The sequence below is a fragment of the Macaca nemestrina genome, chromosome 2 (assembly GCF_043159975.1).
Source record: "Macaca nemestrina isolate mMacNem1 chromosome 2, mMacNem.hap1, whole genome shotgun sequence".
In the NCBI taxonomy this organism is placed as follows: Eukaryota; Metazoa; Chordata; class Mammalia; order Primates; family Cercopithecidae; genus Macaca; species Macaca nemestrina.
In genome coordinates, this window is record NC_092126.1 from 157,886,960 (window position 1) to 157,907,307 (window position 20,348).

At 52.5% G+C, this 20,348-nt stretch overlaps 1 protein-coding gene across 2 annotated transcripts in view; it reads left to right on the forward strand.

The window, feature by feature from the left end:
- The window catches only part of LOC105470240 (aldehyde dehydrogenase 1 family member L1), an 80,818-nt gene that overhangs the window by 46,444 nt on the left and 14,026 nt on the right, over window positions 1–20,348 (forward strand). For both annotated transcript variants that reach the window (XM_011722034.2, XM_011722033.2), the window contains exons 10-17: window positions 863–1,010; window positions 1,933–2,052; window positions 3,145–3,272; window positions 7,328–7,478; window positions 8,560–8,630; window positions 12,326–12,431; window positions 13,596–13,683; window positions 19,961–20,054. In XM_011722034.2, the coding sequence (XP_011720336.1) occupies window positions 863–1,010; window positions 1,933–2,052; window positions 3,145–3,272; window positions 7,328–7,478; window positions 8,560–8,630; window positions 12,326–12,431; window positions 13,596–13,683; window positions 19,961–20,054 (906 nt within the window). The remainder of the gene's footprint in view (window positions 1–862; window positions 1,011–1,932; window positions 2,053–3,144; window positions 3,273–7,327; window positions 7,479–8,559; window positions 8,631–12,325; window positions 12,432–13,595; window positions 13,684–19,960; window positions 20,055–20,348) is intronic.

Sequence of the window (20,348 nt, forward strand, 5' to 3'; positions counted from 1 at the left end):
TCTGCTGTCTAGAGATAGGCTTTTATTTCTTTTGGATAAATACTTAAGAGTGAAGTGGGAAGTATGTTTAATTCTTTAGAAACTGCTAAACTGCTTTCCAAAGTGGTAGTACCATTTACATCCCCACCAGCAGTGTGTGCAAGCTCCAGTTGCTCAGGGTACTACATCCTTCCCAATAGTGGGAATGGTCAGGCTTTTAAATTTTAGACATTCTAATAAATATGAAGCTATATTCTATTGTGGTTTTAATTTGCATTTCCGCAGTGCCTAATGATGTTGATTGTCTTGTCATATTCTTATTTGCCATCCTTATTCCATATTTCTCCTTTTGAGAGGCATCTGTTCAATCTTTTGCTCATTTTTAATTAGGTTGTTTGCTTTCTTACTATTGAGTTTTGAGGGTTCTTTATATATTCTGAATACAAGTCCTTTATCAGATAATGTGATGTGGAAACATTTTCTTCCAATCTGTGGCTTATGTTTTCATTCTTTTAACAGGGTTTTTTGGAGATTATTATTAATCTACTAATTATTGTTATTATTAGATGGGTCATCGTATTTAATCATCACAAAATAGCAGAGAGTCTATTATTATTTCTGTTTTACAGGTGAAGAAATTAAGGCTTAGAGGAGTTAGTCATTTGCCCAGGGTCACAAATTAGAAAGTAATGGAGTGAGAATTTGAATGCAGGACCATCCGAGTCCACAGCCTGGGCCCTTCTCCCCAGTTCTGGGCTCATGGCTACCCCGTAGTGCTGGGATGGAGCCTCTCTGGGGTGTTTGGCCCCACTGCCCCTGCTGCTAGCGATGCAGGCCTGCCGAGCCCCTCCTGTGTCCCCATCTTTCCATCTCCTTCCTCCAGGCTGGTGGAGGAAGTGAAGGAGCTGTGTGATGGCCTGGAGTTAGAAAATGAAGATGTGTACATGGCAACCACCTTTGGGGACTTCATCCAGCTGTTAGTGAGGAAGCTGCGAGGGGATGATGAGGAGGGCGAGTGCAGCATTGACTACGTGAGTGCTGGGCCCTCCCTGCGGCAGGCCCTGCAGAGCCCTCAGGCAGCTGCATCTATGACTACATAAGACAAGAGGGGAAACCTGGGCATTCAGAAAGCCAGGGCCCCAGGAGCCCACCCTTCAGTTTCCCACACTCTCCCTGCACCCAGGATAGCCGGGGGATGTCAGTACAGTGAGGCCAACTCCCAGAGGATGTTGCTGTCTGATGCTCAGGACATGGGCCAAACTCTGAGTCCCAAGGCATGTGATCAAGATATTAAGAAGAGACTTTTAGTTCCCAGTAAGGAAACAAATAATCCTTACATTCAACTTGTGTGTATGGAAGTGTGATCAGTAATTGAAAATCTATTCTTTAAAGAAATTAAGAAATCTTCCCTGAGCTATCTTGGTAGACTGCCAACTCCCATAAGAATGGGCTTTGGCGTAGTTTGTTTGGCGGGTAGATTGGAACAAAAGTGGGTGAAGAAAGTACAGGGGGCCAACCAAGGTGGACCCCAGAGTGTCCTTGGGATTGAGGACAAATGACTGATGAACAGATTTCAGGAAGAGGATGGCATCCCAGAGGTGCCTGCGTTCAGGCAGAAATTGCCAATCCACGGGGATGTGAGTGGTGGGGGCTGCCAAGGGCCTCACTACCCACTGGCATTTCTTCTGTCTGAGAGTCCTCTTAGCCCATCCTGAGGAGGCTGAGGAACCAGCCCAAGGCGGCACAAGGAGTAGGTGGAAGCGCAGGGCTCCCACCGGGCAGCCTGGCCTCAGAGCCTGTCCTTCATCTGTCTCCTGCTCAGCTGTTACCCACATGCAGCTCTGAAGCCCCAGGAGGCCCCTGGGCAGTGCGTGTGTGTGGCTGTGTGGTCCTCTGTGTATGCCTCCTGTGCCCTGCATGGATTTGTGCTTGTCACTGGGGCCTTTCTTTCAGGTGGAAATGGCAGTGAACAAGCGCACCCTCCACATGCCCCACCAGCTCTTCATCGGGGGGGCATTCGTGGATGCCGAGGGCGCCAAGACCTTTGAGACCATCAATCCCACCGATGGAAGTGTGAGTGCAGGCCCAGCGCCCCTTCTCCACATTCCCCAGCCTCCCTGTCCTTCCTTCCCTGCCCCCACTGGCCTCTTGGGGTCCTGACCCTGAGAGCCTCTGCTTGGACATGTGCCTTTGAGAGGGACGGGAAAGCATGCCAGTTCGTTTCCAACCAACCCTACTGCAGTGGAGTAGAGAGGAGGTGCAGGGTGGTGGTGGGAGGCAGGACGGCTCAGAAGGGTCTTGCACCTGCGTCAGAGACTGGGAGCAGAATTCCTCCTACCCCAATGAAGAAATTAGGCCACTGCCACACCTCCACACTTCAGCAGTAGCCCCAGTGTGAGACCTACCTTGTCTAATCCTTGAGCCCTCCACCATTAGGACATTCTTCCTCAACTTGAGTCCCGTGTTTGCCGCTCTCTCTTGACTGTGACCTTGTGGCATCATGAGCCAAAGCATGCCTATGGTAGATACACACATGAGCATATCTGAAACACAGGTTTCAAAGCCGGGCTTGCTCTTATGACTGCACACTGATATTTTTCCATCCTGTCCATCCTATAGAATCGGCTGAGTCCTTGCAGAAGACAGAGAGCACACTCAACATGAGTCATTTGAGGGGAGTTAATGGAAGACTCATCTGCAAAGGGAGACGGAGGGGGTAGGGACACAGGCAGGACAGTGCAGTGCCCTTGGGATGGAGCATCAGGAGGGGCTGAGGATGGGGCCTTGGCAGAAGGGGCATGGCTATGTGTGGTGGCAGACAGGAGGCAATGGCTTTGCCCTCCCACCCCAGAACCCCACTGGCTCCCCTCACCACACCCAGCAGGTACCGAGGTGAGGGAACCTGCACGGATGGCACACTCAGAGCAGGAACAGGGTCAGGACCCTGGGGTGTAGACACACAAACAATCCTCTCCCAGGCCCCCATCTTCCCTTCCTGTATAAGCCCTCCCAGGGCTGCCCTTTGGCCATGCTTCACCTCCACACCTGCCCATGTGGCTGGGGGCCACCTCAGTGGGGCCCCAGGAGGAGGCCAGGGAGGCGGGCAGGGGTGTCTGTGTGCAACTGGCTGAAAGAGAACTGGTCATGGCTTTGCTTCCACTATAGGTCATCTGCCAGGTATCCCTGGCCCAAGTCACCGACGTTGACAAGGCAGTGGCCACAGCCAAGGATGCCTTTGAGAATGGACGGTGGGGGAAGATCAGCGCGCGGGACCGGGGCCGGCTGCTGTACAGGTGGGAGCCCAACGTGCACCTGCCAGCCACTGCCACCATCAGCTTCCGAGAAGGGGGTAGGAGGGGCCCTTTCTGTAGAGGCCCCTTTACCTGCCAGGAGGAGCTGGGTCCTGGGGAGGCCATGGGACCGAGGCCATCAGATGGACCAGGCTGGGGCTCCTTGCCTGAGGCTCAGAAAAGGCTTCTCAGAGGAAGGGATGGGAGAAACAGGAGGCATTTCAGCAGAGTGGCCTCGGGAGGTGCCTGCTGGAGGTGAGGTGAGGAGGTGCGGAAGCCAAGGGCTGCTTCCAAAGTAGGCGCAGGCTGGGCCTCCGAGGCAGGCAAAGCACTTCCCTCGCCAGCCTGGGCTGGATGGGACTTAGCTCCTGCACGCAGAAGACAGCAAGGGCCAGAGAGGGGCTGGCCTGGTCTCTGCTTGCTCAGCCTGGCTCTGACTGCTGGAATCTATAGGTCTCACATTTTCTTTATAAAAAAAAAAAAATTAAGCCAGAGAGAAAGGGGCCTTCTCTCCTTAGTTCCAGTTCAGACATCTTAGGCAAAAGGACTTATGATGATGACTTTAGCTTATGACCACAGAGTGAGAGGGAGGCTCGGAAGAGAGGTGCTGCGCCCCTGGAACCACAGGGCTTGGCGGGAAGGAGCAGTCACCCTCACAGAGGTGGGGTGATGTTCCTGGAAGAAGGGAGGGTGCGGCCAGATGAGCTGAGAGCACAGGCGTCTCGGGGCCTGGCTCTTTCCTGAGGTCCTGGGAACCTCTAGGGGTGTGAAGCCGGGTTATGGCGTGGTCCCAGCGAGGCTTCTCACCTGGCAGGAGAGACCCTGCCTTGGCCTTGCAGTCGGAATGGCTTCTGTTTCTAGTATACTCCAGAGGCCATAAAAGCCGGGGCAGCCCAGCAGCAGGAAACTAGAGAGAAGAGTTGCAAGAACATAGTTTGCAAAACCTAATGGAGGTTAAGGTAGGGGCGGGGAGGGCTGTGGGAGCCAGGCATGCCCAGACTTTCGAAGGTTCCAGTCCCCTTTGCAAGCCCCTCAATTCTAGAAAGGCACTGGCCATGCCAAGCAGTCTCTAGAGCTCCTGGAGGTCAGGCAGAGCTGTGAAACAGGCACGCCAGGTGGTGGGAGAACCTCTGGCCTGGGCCCCGCATGCTTTTGGTGGACTGCATGGCCAACAGCACACGTGGGGTCCCTCCCTGGGCCTCTGCTGCCATCTGGTGGTTTGTGTCATAAGAGATCCTACTCACCCACAATGACAGTGAGGGGGGCACCCTGGGCAGCTGTAAGTGGACCCGTTCCTGCCCTGTGCAAACTCTCAGGCCCCGTGGAGACCTGGGAGTCCCCATTACTGGTTCTGCCTCAGCTCAGCACAACAGAGGCTGGGTCTAGGTGTCCCGGAGGGGGCAGAACAGGAGCTCCCAGATAAATGGCTGCAGAGAACCCTGTCAGGGTGGTGGGACCACCGTTGGTGTTAGGGAACACGAAATTCACTGCAGGGATCAGACATTACACAATTGTGGAAGCTGGGAAGAAGGATCCAGAGGGAGAGTTAGACAAGGTTCCTAGGCAGTCCCCTGAACTCCTGGTAGACAGGATAGAACCTTCAGGAAGTAGGAGCAGCTGTATCCAGCTGCCAAGTGGGGCCACAAAGAGGAGCTCTTGGGAAAGACCATGGGGAGCTGCTGGCTCTGCCCAGATACCACTGTGGTCCATGGTCGAGAATCTGATGGTGGTCCAGGCTGCTGGTGGTCAGTAGGGCTGGCTGAGCCTGCTGGGCACCCCTGCATCTGCCCTGCAGACCTTCAGAGGGAGATGGCGGCAGCTTCACTTCTCCTGCACTGCTACCCTGGCACCCAGGGACCAGGCTCTGGGGAGTATGGGTGCCAGGGTGTCAATTCAGCAGCCTAACTGAGCTGACAATAGAACAGTCCTGCAAGGCAGCCTCTCAGAGCTTCCCGAATAGTGCACTCGGGTGATGGCTACTTTAGAAAGAGTGTCCTGGGAACTGGATTGATGACACAGCCATGTCATACACAGGTGGAATTGTCTAGAAATGTGGGGGATTCAAGGGATTGGGGCTGATGAAGGAGAAGGATGTGAGCACGGGAGGCATGGCACACCACAAGCTTTAGTGGGCTGCCGGTTGGGCAGAGTTGTGGAAGATGAGCAGTGAGACTGTCCTGAGGCTGCCATGTGGGCTTCCATGTCCAGGTGACAACACAGAATGATGCAGCGGGAGCCTCTGGGTCTGAGGGCTGCTAAGGGCAGTAGCAGCTTTCGTCTTATCACCACAAGGCCCTGTTTTATCAATGGGCAACAGCTGCTACTTGAAGTTCCTCCGGGTGTGCAAAGCAGCAGGCCCTAAGTGGCTAAAAACATACCTGTTTGGGCTACTTTAAGCCTAACTGGGAGTGGGAAAATTTGAGTTTGGTGCCAGCAGGCTTTGGAGCAAATGTGTCTCATTTATATAACAAAGAGGCAGCTCCTCTGTCCTCGCAGCTGGGGAGCCCAGTCCTCTAATGGCCGCTAGATGGTGTTTTTACTTTTTTCCGTACCAATCGGTTTTTCTCAGAAACCGATTTACACATGGGCTCTTCTTGCCCAGGGTGGCCTCACTCAGTTAGTTTTATGCAGCAAACCTGAGCTGCATAAAACTAGCATAAAACTAGCCCAGCAAAACTGGGCACATGCTTCCCGCGTGCCCCATGCTGTGCTGGAGCTAGGTGCTGCAGAGAGCAGGGAACTAGATAATGCCGTGCCTCCTGGAGCCTGGATTCTGGTGGGCAGGCAAATTGTGATGAAATTATCATCTACGTGAATGTCTGTTACAAACTGTAGTGGTGGGGGAGTGAAGAAAGGCAGAGGAGGTTATCAGAGGACGTGACAGGGAGCTCTGATCAGTCAGAACGTGGGTGGGGATTCGGGTCGGCTTCCCAGAGGGTACGGCGTTTGAGTCCGTGTCTGAAGCAAGTACAGAAGGCTGGGAGGAGAAACAGGAGTGTGGAAAGAGGGTCCAGATGTGCAACACAGCCCCCCAAAAGCCCCAAGGCCGGAGGCCTGACTGACCTGAGCACCTGGAAGAGGCCGATGTAAGGAGGAGGAGGGAGGCAGAGGGGCTCGGCTCTCACGGCCCCAGAATGAAATGGAAACAGGGCGGGGAGCTGCTCGGCCAGGCACAGAGTTGCAGATGCATCCTGAGTGGCAGGGACAGCTGCCACCGGTCCTGGTGGGTGGAGGCAGGTGAGGACCGGAGCAGGCCTGGGGTGCATGTGGGCTTCGTGGTGCCTGTGTGCGGAGGGGAGCAGTGTGGGAAACGGCTGGCAGGCTTTGATCCCACACTCGCCTCTGGGCCCAAGCTGCCCTGTCTGCAAGGCTGAGTTTGCTCTGGGCCTGTGGTCTCCACTTTCCCTGTCCACCCTCCCCCTAGGGGATGAGAGGGGCACCCTCGTAACTCCCAGGCTGCCCAGAGCTGCACATCCATCAGAATCAAGGGACAGCAACCCGACCTTGGCATGCTCAGACTGGAGCCGGTCTGTGTAAAAGCGCCAGCCCCGCCATTGCTCCCTAGTCAGTCCTCCTGTGATGGGGATAGGGCCACCTCTCCACCTCTGGACACTCCAGCCTCAGGAGCACGCCCCCACCACCTTGGTTTATTGGTGCTGGAAAGGCAGACGGGCTTTCTCCTGGTTCAAGCTTTCTGAAGACAGGAAGGGCGGCCTCTTGGGCCATAACCCCTTTGCTGTCTGCAGCAAGTAAGTGAATGCCTCTGTAGGGTAATTTCAGAGGAATAGGATAAAGTAGTGGATCCACAGATATTTCAGGAAGGAAGGGAGGGAAGAGCAAGGAAAGGAGAGAGGGACAGAGGGTGTCATCCTCACAGCCATCCAGTGGAGTAAATGGTGCTGGCCCATTGCATGGATCAGAAACAGAGGTCCTCACATCTGAGAGTGGCAGATCTGGGGTGGAGGGCAGGGCCCCAGCTCCTTGAAGAAGGGCTTGTGAGGGCAGACGAGGCCGTGCCAGGCCTGAGCCCACCTCCCGCTTCCCCTCACCCTGGCCAGGTTGGCAGATCTCATGGAGCAGCACCAGGAGGAGCTGGCCACCATTGAGGCCCTGGATGCGGGTGCCGTCTACACGCTGGCCCTGAAGACCCACGTGGGCATGTCCATCCAGACCTTCCGCTACTTTGCCGGCTGGTGCGACAAGATCCAGGTGGGGCCCAGGCTCCCACCAGTGTGAGCACACACAGACTGGCCCAGCCGTATAGGGGAACTCCGAGGGCAGCACAGTAGTCTGCATGCTGCACAGCAAATGACCACAGCTGGTGGCTTGGAACAACACCCATTTATTAGCTTGTGGTTCCCCTGGTGGGAATTCCAGGAAGGCTGGGCTGGGTTCCATGCTGAGGTCTCACAAGGCCAAAGCTAAGGCGCTGGCTGGACTGGGCCTTATCTGGAGGCTCTGGGGCAGAACCTATATCCGGGAGAGTTCTGGTGTTGATAGAATTCAGTTCCATGTGGTTGCAGGGCTGAGGGTGCAGGTCCTTCCTGGCTTCAGGTGCCTGCCCAAGGCACTCTATCTCCCAGTGGCAGCAGGCCACTGTCGGGCTTGGGATCCCTGTGGCACTCTCTTCTGCCTGCTTTGCTGGGGGCTTCTGCAGTTATTCTGGGTTCATGGGCACGATGTCCCTGCCCTAAGGTCAACAGGGACAGTCAACACCATCACAGGAGGGAGTGCTCACCATATCTTCAGGCCCCCGCCATCAGTTGTGGAACCTGAGGGCCATTTGTAGAGGCTCCCTGGGGAGACTCGCCCCTGCAGGGCTCATAGTATCTCTGCCAGATCTGGGCTCCATGGTTCCTCCTCTCCACCAGGGCATGACAGCGACAAGGGAGGTGGGCTGCTTGGTTACCACCCCCACTCTGCTGCCGTGTAGCTTCTGGCTGCAGCTGGCCCCAGGCCTGGGCCTCCTACACATGCTCAACTGCTTAGAGCTGCGGGGAGGGGGGCACCCGGCCCCACCCCCACCCTCACCCTTTCTTTCTCCAATGCCAAAGCTAGAGGCTTTGCTGGTACCAGGACCAGTTTCCACCCAAAGGCTCTGCCTGCCAGGCTCAGGGTGAAGCAAACACCTTGCCCCTCCGGCTGCCCTCCTGCCTGTCTCTCAAGCCTCAGGTCACACCTAAGCTGGTGGCTTTGACTTCCTCCTGGAGCCACTGGGGGAGACTGGTCGCCCAGAGGGGAAGGGGTGTGGACCCTGGGCCCCTGTGTGACTGCCCCGTTCCTCTTCCAGGGCTCCACCATCCCCATCAACCAGGCCAGACCCAACCGCAACCTGACCTTGACCAGGAAGGAGCCTGTCGGGTGAGTCCCTGCCCAGGGCGAGGTGCAGCCTCGTGGTGCTTTCTACACAGTACACGGGGCTATAGTACACAGCCTGTGGGAGCTCACAGCACCGTGTGTGTGTGTTTATCAAACAGCCATCCATGTGCTTCTAGAGCACCTGCTCCATACCAGGCATTGTTGTAAGGACTTGAGGACAATTGTATTTAATCCCCCAGTAACACTGGATCAGTCTGGTCCAGGGTGGGAAACAAGAGTAATCCCAAAAAATGTCCAAAATGGGAATGGCGGTCAGTGTTCATAAAGATGAGGAACTCCTGCACAGCACTGAGGAACAGGAAGCATAGAACAAAGGAGGAACAGTCAGAGGATGAGAGCCGCTCAGCAGGAGGAGTGCAGACCCCGCTGGACACCAAGCATGTAGGCACCGGGAAACGAACCTGGTGTGAGGCACCTCATCTCGCCACCCAGTGGCCCAGGGCAGGAGTGGGGAGAAAGGCTTGGAACACAGCCACAGGGTTCTGGGTTTACCCTGCCAGTTGAAACTGGGAAGTGACCACTCGAGGCCATACGTCCTGATTTGGCCCCAGTCCTGGTGAGAGTCACTCACATGCGTGCCTGAGGAGGCTCACCCAAGAGTGCATGGCCACTGTGCTTGGCTGGTGACAGCAAACACCAGAGTGGCAGGTGCTGGCGCAGCCCTGATCCGTGATTTGTGCTGGGAACACGCATCTAGCTGAACCTAGAGAGCCCCAGCCCTGGGTCGACCCTTACTGTGCCTGCACATGGTGCCAGAGGAGGGCCCGGCCAGGGTGACCTGGGAGCAGGGCCCAGCTGGCATCAGCACCACAGTCATTCCCGCCTGCTCTGTGCCCCTTGCAGGGTAGGGGACCTCACAGCTGTGGACATGGCCAAAGGCCCCTCAGCTCCACCTGAATGTGAGAGTGTTTGCAAGAAGAACATGCTCCAATGTCCCTGTGTCACTGCCAGCTCATGCAGATGGACAATCAAGTCCTCAGGCACAGGCTGGAGGAGGCTCCTGTGGGAAAGTAGGCTGTGGACCAGGAAACCTCTCACTCCAGAGCCCCAGAGCGGAGCCAGGCTGCAGGTGGAGGCATCGCCTCCAGGGTCCCCACAGAGGACATCAGGCAATGTCTGCACATGGTTTTGGTTGTCCCAACAAAGGAGGTGATACAAGACAGCCCCCCACAAGAAAGAACTGCCCCACCCCAAATGTCAGTGGTGTAGAGGCCGAGAAACCCTGCTATGGGGCAGTGGTCAGAGACCTTTGTCGTGCTTTGAGAGGGGCTGGGCTGGGCAGAGTGGGTCATGGCCCACCTGGGGTCACAGGTCAGAGCCACACTTGGGTCTGTGAGGCTGCCCACCCTCCCAGCTGCCAGCATGGGGTGGGGGGGTGTCCACACCCATCAGACTGAGGAGGAAACAGACACTCTGTCACCCAGAAGCATCCCTGTGTCACCCTGTGAGGCTGGCCTTGGACCCGGGACTCTGGGTGCCCAGTCAGCACCCCAGTGTGAACACATCCTGCCCTGGGGCCTGGTACAAGCAGCTTACACAGACCAGGGCTTGCCCAAAGGCAGGCAGGCAGGGCCACTGCTGACCATGCACCTGGCAGGCTGTGATTCTGGAACTAATGGTCTGTGCCTGGTGTCCAGGGCATGGTGTGCTGTGAAGGAGTTAGGAGGGCTAGGTGAGGAAGCCATGCAGGGCCGGGCCTCCTGGGTGATGGGGCTAAGAGGAGAATTCTGTGTGTGGTTCTGAGAAGGAGCAGAGTCCAGCTCTTTCGGATGTTCGTATTAGGAAATTCACAAGAGACTGTCACAGATCCACTTGGAATCTGGTGGCTTCCCAGTGCCCTTGACATGGAATCAAACTCCTCGATTGACCTTGCAATCCGGGCCTGGTATCCTGGCCCCCTCCCCAGTCCACTGTGGTTGGCTGTGCTGGCCTCGCAGATCCTGGGCCCTCCACACTCGTGCGCCGCTGAGCACTTGCACCTGTGTCCCACCTCCAGCCCTCACCAGCTGTCCTCCAGCTCTCATCTGTGATGCATCCCTGAGACTTCTGCTCCCAGCCTGCCCTCTCTGATCTATAACCCCATTTTATTATCTGTGTGACTATTCAGACTGATGCTGCCCTGTGCCCATGCTTGTCATCATCCCAGCACACCTGCAGGGTCCTATACATAGTGCAGAATGACTGAGTGACCAGACCTAGAGAGCCCCAGCCCTGGGTCCACCCTCACTGGGCCTGCATGTGGCGCCAGAGGAGGGCCTGGCCAGGGTGAGGGGCTGCCCATCTCCTCCCCTGACCAGTGCCACAGCAAACTCAGCAGTGAGGCTGTAGCTGCCTCATAGGGAGCCCTGTCCCCTCATGTCCTCAGCCGCATCCTGGCCCAACAGCTGCTGGAGATCCCTAATGAGCCAAGTGTTTCTTGGGGACACCAAGAAAGCTTGCTTGGTGTCCCCTGCCCAGGCCCCATGCTCCCAAGAGAGAGAAGGAACTCTACCCTCCACCCTCACCATCCACGCAGCTCCCCAGGAGCATCAGAGGGCAGAGGAAGGACAGGCTCAGGGGTGCACAGCAGGAGAATGGCCCCAAGGGAGGGAGGGACAGTCCTAAGACTCACGGGGTGGTTGTCCACTCAGTCCACTCAGTCTCCCACTAAGAAAGGCCACTAGGAATCAGAGGCAGTAAGGCTAATGAAGGTCGGTTCTCACAGCAACTGGGCAGGGAGGATTCACCTGGGCCTGGGTCTTGTAGCCCTGCTCCTTTGACCCTGTGCCAGGGCAGGCTCTGCACACTCCGGTCCCGGGGTTTGGCCTTTCCCCTAACCAGTGAGTGTGGGAGTCAGTTCCGGCTGCTGTAGAAGGGACCACCAATCCAGGGCTTAATCAACGGAAACTTATCTCATGGTTCTGGGAGCTGGAAGTCTGAGGTCAGATGTGGGCAGAGCTGGTTCCACATGAGGGCTGTGAGAGTCTGTCCTGACCTCTCTCCTGGCCTCTGGTGGTTGCTGGCGACCTCTGGCCTTCCTTGGCTTGCAGGGAGCCCCCATCTCTGCCTCATGCCCTCTTGGCATTCCCACTGTGAGAGTCTGTCTCTCCATGTGGTGTTCTTTGTATGAGGACAGCATTCCAGCTGGATTGGGGGCCTACCACCCCGGTGCTACCACGTGCTAATTAATTACAATGCAGCGATCTGGTCTCCAAGCAAGGACATGCCCTTAGACTCTGGAGATTATGGCTTCAGCATACGCATTGGGCAGTGGGGGCACAATTCAGCGTATAACTGTGGGGCTTTTCTGATGTGTTTTCTTTTCCAAGCTCCCCTCAGCCCCCTTCACTGTAACCAACGGCCTCACCCTGCTCCCTGGGAACACTCAGCAGCCCGTGCTGTGGGGTGTGGAGCGGCTCCCCTACCCTCTCAGTGCCCCCCGCTGCTCCCCCATGATGCCTCACATGGGTCCTGCCCACCACCTGGGTCTGACTAAGCAGCTGTCTTTTGGGGAAACACCCTGTGATGGTGGTGGGGTGGTGACAGCACGGCCCGTGGTCTGCGGGGCTCTGTGTGGATGTCCTCATCTAACTGTCCAGCGTTCACCCAGAGTGGTGCTGTATGGGGCGAAGGCAGGGCCATGCAGGATTCATACCCGGCCAGTGTGCCAGCTGGTCCCAACCTCTTTTGTGTGGCAGGGTTTGTGGCATCATCATCCCCTGGAACTATCCCCTGATGATGCTGTCCTGGAAGACAGCTGCCTGCCTGGCTGCCGGGAACACAGTGGTGATCAAGCCAGCTCAGGTGAGCGTGGGCTCACTCCAGACAGGGCCTGTGGGCCACAGAGAGGACCAGGAACCAACTCTGTAAGGGAGGAAGGGAAGGGCCTCTCTTGGCCACACGGGCACTGGACAAAGGGTCCTGCTAATGCCAGCTGCTCTCCATGGCCCTGCTCTCAGTGGGCAGAGGTGTACGTGGCAGGCAGAACTCTCCCAAGCAGACTCTTTCAGCCACGGCTGCTTGAGGCCAGCTGGCTGTGCTGGAACTTGCAGCTGCTCGGGTGAGCAGAGGCAGGGATTTCTGCACCCTGGATTCACGGGGCAGAAACCAGGCCCCATGCTCTAAGACAGCCTGAGTAGTCTATGCATAAAGATGGTGCCATGTCTCTTATGTGGCTTTTGAGACCAGAAGTCCTGGAGGGAAGCGAGGTGAGCGGTGGGATTCGTGGCCCCCATCCCTGCACAGAGAAGCTATGCAGTGTGGTGTCTGAGAGGTGTAGGTGGGGGAGTAGAGGCGGGATGTCGAGGGTCACCCAGGCATGCTGGGAAGGTCCTTGGAAGTGAGGACACCGCCAGTGAGCCTCAGTTTCTTTATCTGTACATTGGCAATGACAGCCTGCCCACTGCCTGCCTCCCAGGATGGTGCATGACATGGCAGGGATGGTGTGCCCAGGAGGGCACACACTTGCCAGCTTCTTTGGGGTAATTTCACAGCAAGGGCATTGATGTAATGAAAAACAATAATGATGGCTGACATTGATAGTATTTACCCTGAGTCAGGCATGCCTCAAGCATTTCAACATGTATCACAAATTAGATAGTAATTTACATACATTTGCTTATTTAAGCATCACAACAACCCTCTGAGGAGACCTTAACCTCTGGCTTTAGAAACTTATGCTGTGCAGAAGGGAACCCAGGCCTGGCCGGGGGCTGGAGCCCTGCCAGGAGGAGAAGCTAGGGCACCAGAGGTTGGCCCACCCTGATTCCCAGCTGGTGCTGTGGGCATGCTGGCTGGGCGGGCAGGGCCCCCTCTGGTGGCTTTCCTGGGGTCTTCCTGGTGCCACAGTCTGCAGCTACACCTCCCTGCTTACTGCTGGGCTGCTGGGAGAGGAAGGCAGGGAGGGAAGGCAGAGCCCCACTTTCAAAAACCTCCTTACCCAGTCTCCTTTCCTGGCCCCACACCCAGGTGACCCCACTCACTGCCTTGAAGTTTGCAGAGCTGACATTGAAGGCTGGCATTCCCAAAGGTGTGGTCAACGTCCTTCCAGGATCTGGTAAGAGCCATGGTCGGGGGCAGGGCTAGGGCTTCCAGCAGCTGGAGATGCCATTGGGTAGAGCAGGCCCTACTGGATAGGGGCATGAGGGCGGAGCAGCCTGGGGAGAGCCCAGGCGGGGGCCAGCCTGTGGCAAAGGAGGCTGCTCCCATGGGGGAGAGCGCCTGCACTCTGGAAGGGTCTTCAGATGCCACAGCTGAATGTGTTCCATTGTGTGAGTGTGTGTGTGTGTGTATATGTGTGTGTATGTGTGTGTCTGCGTGCCCTGGAGTAAAGTTGTTACTTGGGAGTTATCTGCCCTTGGAAGTTTGAGAGAATTTTTCTGTAGAACATTTCAGGCTTAGAGCATTTAGGGAGGTCATACATGAATTACTTTTTAAGTTTCTGTTGTGTTTAGTGGTCTGGTTTATGGAAAAGTCCCTTCTTATGCAGATTTTAAATGTATTAGCATGAAGTTGTATATAATAATCTCTCATAATTTTTATCTCCTTTTTGGATTTTCCTTTTGATTGTTATAATACATTCTTTATATTTTTCCTTTTTCTCTCTCTTTTTAAGTTGATTAAATTGGTGAAAAGTTATTGCTTGTCTCCATCCTCCACCCTAAAAAAATCAAATACAGTTCCTCGATTTCCTTACCTTTTCCATTGCTATTTTTCTAGTTTCCCCCTGCTTTTATTGTTCTCTTCTGTGTTCTCCTGAGTGGTTCTTCTATTTTTTTTCTTTTGTAGCTTTTTGGGTTGAAAATTTAGTTCATTAATTTTTTTCTGGTTCAGATAAGGAAAGCATTTGAAAAAGTTTTGGTGATGACCAGGCACAGTGGCTCACGCCTGTAATCCCAGCACTTTGGGAGGCCGAGGTGGGTGTTTCACCTGAGGTCAGGAATTCAAGACCAGCCTGGCCAACATGGTGAAACGCCGTCTCTATTAAAAATACAAAAATTAGCTGGGCATGGTGGCAGGCGCTTGTAACCTCCGCTACTCTGGAGGCTGAGGCATGAGAATCACTTGAACCTGGGAGGTAGAGTTTGCAGTGATCTGAGATCGTGCCACTGTATTTCAGCCTGGGTGACAGAGCGAGACTCTGTCTCGAAAAAAAAAAGGTTTGATTATACCTCACACCTTGTGACTGACACCTTTATCATTATAAATGCCCCATTTATCTTTCATGATAGTTTTTGTGTTAAAGTCAGTTCTGTCTGTTATAAGTATTACCACACTAGCTTTCAAATGGTTGCTGTTGACATGATATATATTTTTACATTCTTTTACTTTCAACCCGTTCATAGTTTTGAATCTAAAATGTGCCATATATAACATATAGTTGGATCTTGTTTTTTATCCAGTCTCATAATCTCTGCCTTTGACTGGAGACTTTACATTAATGTTAATATTGATACAGTGGGTTTACCGTTTTACTTTTCACTTTCTATGAGTCTGCTGTCTTTTTTCCCTCTGTTTCTCCTGCTGTACTACTTTCTTTTGCATTAAGTGAATATTTCCGAGCATAACATTTTAATGCTTTCAATGATTATTTTCAGTATACATTTGCAGTTATTTTCTTAGTGGTTATTCTAGGACTTATCACATACTTATCAAAATCAACTTCAGATTTATACGAACTTAATCCCAGTGAAATGTACAAATGTTACTTCTGGATGGGTCTATTATCTTCTCCCTGTTTGTGCCAGGATCACGTATTTTTGTACACATAGAACATCTATGTATGTTACAAACCCAATAATACATTGCTACATATATTACTTTATATAATTTTACATCTACTAAAGAAGTTGAGAAAAGACAGGAGAACAAGTCCCTATGTGCAGAGTCTATGTTATCTGACTCACAAGTTCTGGTCCTCTTTAGCTGGTCCTATGGATTTGAACTGCTATCTGGTGTCATTACCTTACTCCATTTAAGTTTTATTCTCACCTACTTCCTTTCTGCTTTTATTGCCCAATATATTACATTTCTGTTTGTTACCCCACAATTATACTATTATATATATAATCATTTTATACAACTGCTTTTTAAATCAGTTAAGAGAAGAAAGCAAATAAAATATGCATTGATACTGTTTTTATAATTACCTAATTACCTTTACGGTGCTCCTTGCTTTTTCCTGTGGATTCTGACTACTGTCTGTAGTCACTTGCTTTTAGCTTGAAGAACTTCTTTTAGTATTTCCTATAAGGTGGGTCTGCTAACAACAGATTATCTCAGTTTTTGTTTATCTGGCAATATCCTTATTTGCCTCTACTTTTCGAAACACAGTATTGCTAGACGTAAGATTCTGGGTTGACAATCTTGTTCTTTCTTTGCACTTGTTCTGTCTTGCACTTTGAATACAGTCATGCGCTGTCTTCTCCGTCTGGCACACCTGGGGTAGATTCTTCCCCTTATGAGTGCTGTCTGGGTGGAGGAAGGGGCCGCAGCATCTTAGCCATAGTCACCAAGAACTTAGCTTCTGCAACTGAGAGTTGGTGGAGATGAGAGGCCTTGGTGGCCTGCACCCACTGGTGGATGCCAGCTTCCTTCGCTGGGAGCTGAGAGGGAAAGGAGCGCTGCCTTCCTGGCCACACCTGCCTGGAGTGGAGCTTCCCTCAAGGGGAGGGAGCAGACTGTGCCTTCAGTGTCGCAGACTTTCCCTGCCCTTATTGAGAGTCAGATTTTCTTGAAGAATGTTTTTCCATTTGTTGTATGTCCTTAGAAAAATTTCCAGGAGTTTAAGTGGTTGTTTTTAGATCATCTTCACCAGGATAGTGGTTTCCCTGGGGAATTGACTGCAGGGCTCCTCAAGCTGGCCTTCCGGAAATGCACTCCTGCCTCATGCCTTTTGAGCAGGTTGTGTTCATGTTTTTATTATTGTTAAATATCATATAGTTGTAGTTTTGGTCTTCTCTCTAACACAGTAAGTAAAAAGAGATTTTAAAACAATTGCCAAGTTGTTTTTTGTCTAAAATTTAAAATTCTGTTCTTATATTTCTACTTGTATTATGTCATGATCAGAGACTATGGCCTGTATGTGAGTTTGCCAGGGCTGCTGTCACCAAACACTGCAAATCGAGTGGCATAAACCACTGCAAGGCAGCGCCTCACAGCTCTGGAGGCTATGAGTCTGGATGGAAGGTGTTAGCAGGGCCATGCTCCATCCAAAAGGTTCTAGGGAAGAGTTCTTCTTTGGCTCCTCCTAGCTTGTAGAAGCATCATCCCAATCTGTGCTTTCATCTTGACATGGCATTTCCCTGAAGGTGTGGTGTCTATGCCCAAATCTCCCATTTTTATAAGAACACCAGTCATTTTGGATCAGGGCCCACCCCAGTGACATCATCTTAACTAATTTTACCTGTACTGACTTCATCTCCAAATAAGGCCACATTGTGAGGTGCTGGGGGTTAGGATGGTGACCTATGAATTTCTAGTGAGTGGTTGGGGGAGGCACAGTCCAACACATAGCAGCTTGTAAAAATCCTGTTTTCTAAAATGGAGAATGTCTGTGGTCTGATATATGATACCTTTTTGGAAATATTTCTTAAATAGCCTAAGAAAGTGTTATTATTTTTGTTACTATTATTATTATTACTAGTAAATAGACTTTATTTTAGAGCAGTTTTAGGTTGATAGCAAAATTGAGCAGAAAGTACAGAGTCCCTATATACCACCTGCCCCAACACAGACACAGCCCCCACTACTAATATCCAGCATCAGAGGGGTATGTTTGTTACCATCAATGACCTACATTGACACCTCATTATCCCCCAAAGTCCATAGCTTAGGGGTCACGCTTGGGTTGTACATTCTATGGGTTTTGACCACTGTGTAATGCCTTGCATCTACCATTAGAGTGTAACACAGAGTAGTCTCACTGCCCTAAGAATATTCTGTGCTATATCTTTTATGTCTTCCTCTCTCTAATCCCTGGCAACCACTGGTCTTTTTCTTGTCTCCACCGTTATGCCTTTTCCAGAATGTCATGTAATTGCAATCATATGCAGACTTTTCATTTGGCTTCTTTCACTTAGTGATATGCATTTGAGGTTATTCCATGACTTCTTGTGACTTAATAGCTCATTTCTTTTTAGCACTGAATAATATCCCTTGTCTGATTCACATCAGTTATTTATCCATCCACTTTCTGAAAGACATCTTGGTTGCTTCCAAGCTTTGGCAATTCTGAATAAAGCTGCTGTAAACATGCGTGTGCAGGTTTTGGTGTGGACATAAGTTTTCAGCTCCTTTGGGTAAATACCAAGGAGCACAGTTGCTGAATCATATAGTAAGAGTGCATTTGGTTTTTAAACTGACTGCCAAACTGTCTTCCCAAGTGGCTGTGCCATTTTGCGTTCCCACAGCAATGACTGAGAGTTCCTGTTGCTCCACATCCGTGCCAGCATCTGGCGTCATCAGTGTTCTGGATTCTGGTTGTTTAGTAGTTGTTCAGTGGTATCTCATTGCTGTTTTAGTTTTTTATTCTCTAATGACAAATGACATTGAGCACTGTTTCATGTGCTTACTTGCCATCTGTCTATCTTCTTTGGTGATGTGTTTATTTCTGTCTTTTGCCCAGTTTTTAGTGGTTGTTCTCTTATTGTTGAGTTTTGAGAGTTCTTTGTATATTTTGGACATCAGTTCTTTAGCAGATATATATTTTGCAAATGTATTCTCCCCAAAACAGTGATTTAATGGGGAGTGGTGGAATGGAGTTAGTATCAAAATCACTGGTAGAGCTTTAACTGTGTATAGAGGGAGGATACAAGGGTCTTATTCCAAACCTGCCAAACTGGAACCTTCACAGGTGTGCCTGGGCATGTGAATTTTACAAGGCTGGAGGCAGGGGAGTGGTGGAAGATGAAGGGACTGGATAGGTGCAGGAGCTCTGGACTGAGTGAGTCATGGGATGGGGAAGGGAGGTGTCAAGAATGACTCTTGGATTCTTGGCTTGAACCAGCTGGCTGCAAGGAGAAGTTGTTTACTGAAATGGAGAACCCTGGAGGAAGAGCAGGTCTAGGGGAATGATTAAGAGTTCAGTTTCAAATCTGTTGAATTTGAGAAGCCAGAAGACATCCAAGTGCAGATGCCATGCAGGCAGAGGAGTAACCAGTGGATCTGGATCCCAGAGGAGCTTGACTGGAGAGGCCGATTTGGGGCGGTGACGTACCTGAGATGGCCCTTGGAAGCCTGTGAGATCAGCTGAGCACACAGCGTAAACTGAGGAGAGAAGAGGGCCTGGGACGGAGCCAGAGGTGCTGGATATTTTAAGGTTAGGTGAGCAAAGGAGATGGAAAAAGAGCCGTCAGAGAAGTAAGAGGCGAATTAGGAGGGTGCGGTGTCAGAAGCCAAAACAAGAGAGTGACTTAAGTGGGGAGCTACGCTGAGTCTGGGAGGAGGCAGCATCCGGGAGCCCACTCTGAAGTCTCATTAAGATGGAGACCTGAGGGACAGAAAGGACTTAGCCAGGTTGGGGACAGGATTTGTCCTGGGCGTGGCTCAGAGTGGGGGCTGGGGGCATGGGACAGGGCAGGAATCACGGCATTCCCTGGGAGGAACAGCAGGTGGCAAGGCCTCTGTGGCTGGCTCACCTGAGGGCGGGTGTTTTAGAGTCTGTGATGCTCAGGATGCCACACCCCTCAGGGACCTGGTCAGGCATCCTTGGGTCTCTGTTTGAGTCCCTACAAGAGCTGAAGGCTTGGTGCCCTCACCTTGGGGTCTGTGTGATGGTGGAAAACCATGTGGGGAGTGGGTTGGTTTGCTTGGGCTACCACATCAAAGCCCCGCAGACCAGGGCTTCAGAAACAGACAGTTATCATCTCTCAGTTCTGGAGGCTGGAAGTCCAAGATCAGGGTGTCAGCAGCGTCAGCTTCTCCTGCAGCCTCTCTCCTGGGCTTGCGGACAGCTCTCCTCTCCACTCTCTGTGTCCTCACATGGTCATTGCCCAAATCCCCTCTTCTTAGAAGGACACCAGTCAGATTGGATTAGAGTCCATGCCAATGACCTCATTTTACCTTAATCACCTACGTAAAGGTCGCATCTCCAAACACAGCCCCATTCAGAGGTACACAGGGTGAGAGTTTCAGCATATGAATTTTAGGGGACACAGTTCAGCCCCTAATAGGGAGTGAGGCTCCACGAGCCCCAGACACCATGGGGATCAAGCATGTGGGGAGCATTTTGAGGGCCCCAGACTCCCAGTGGACCTGTGTAGGCCTGGAGGTGGGCTCCTGCCTCCCCAGCACCAGGGGGACTGCCCTGATTCCCCCCTCCCTCCCACCCACAGGCTCCCTGATCGGCCAGAGACTTTCAGACCATCCCGATGTGAGGAAAATTGGGTTCACAGGCTCCACGGAGGTGGGCAAGCACATCATGAAAAGGTGCGTGGCTGGGGGTGGGGCAGAGGAGGGGCTGCCGCAGGCTGCGCCTGGGACATGGCAGTGCTGTCCCAGGAGCTGTGTCCTGCTTCTCAAGCTCCAGGGCGCAGCCAGTTCCGCGGCCCTGCTGGGCTCTATGCAAACGCTGAAGAGGCATCTGCCTTTCGGACAAAGCCCTGGGAGGCCTGGACGGAGACCTGCGGAGCACTGTCAGACCAGCAAGGGACTGCATTGAGAGGTGCTGAGAGTGTAAAACACACATGGATTTCAAGAACTGAGCACCCACAAAAAACTGAA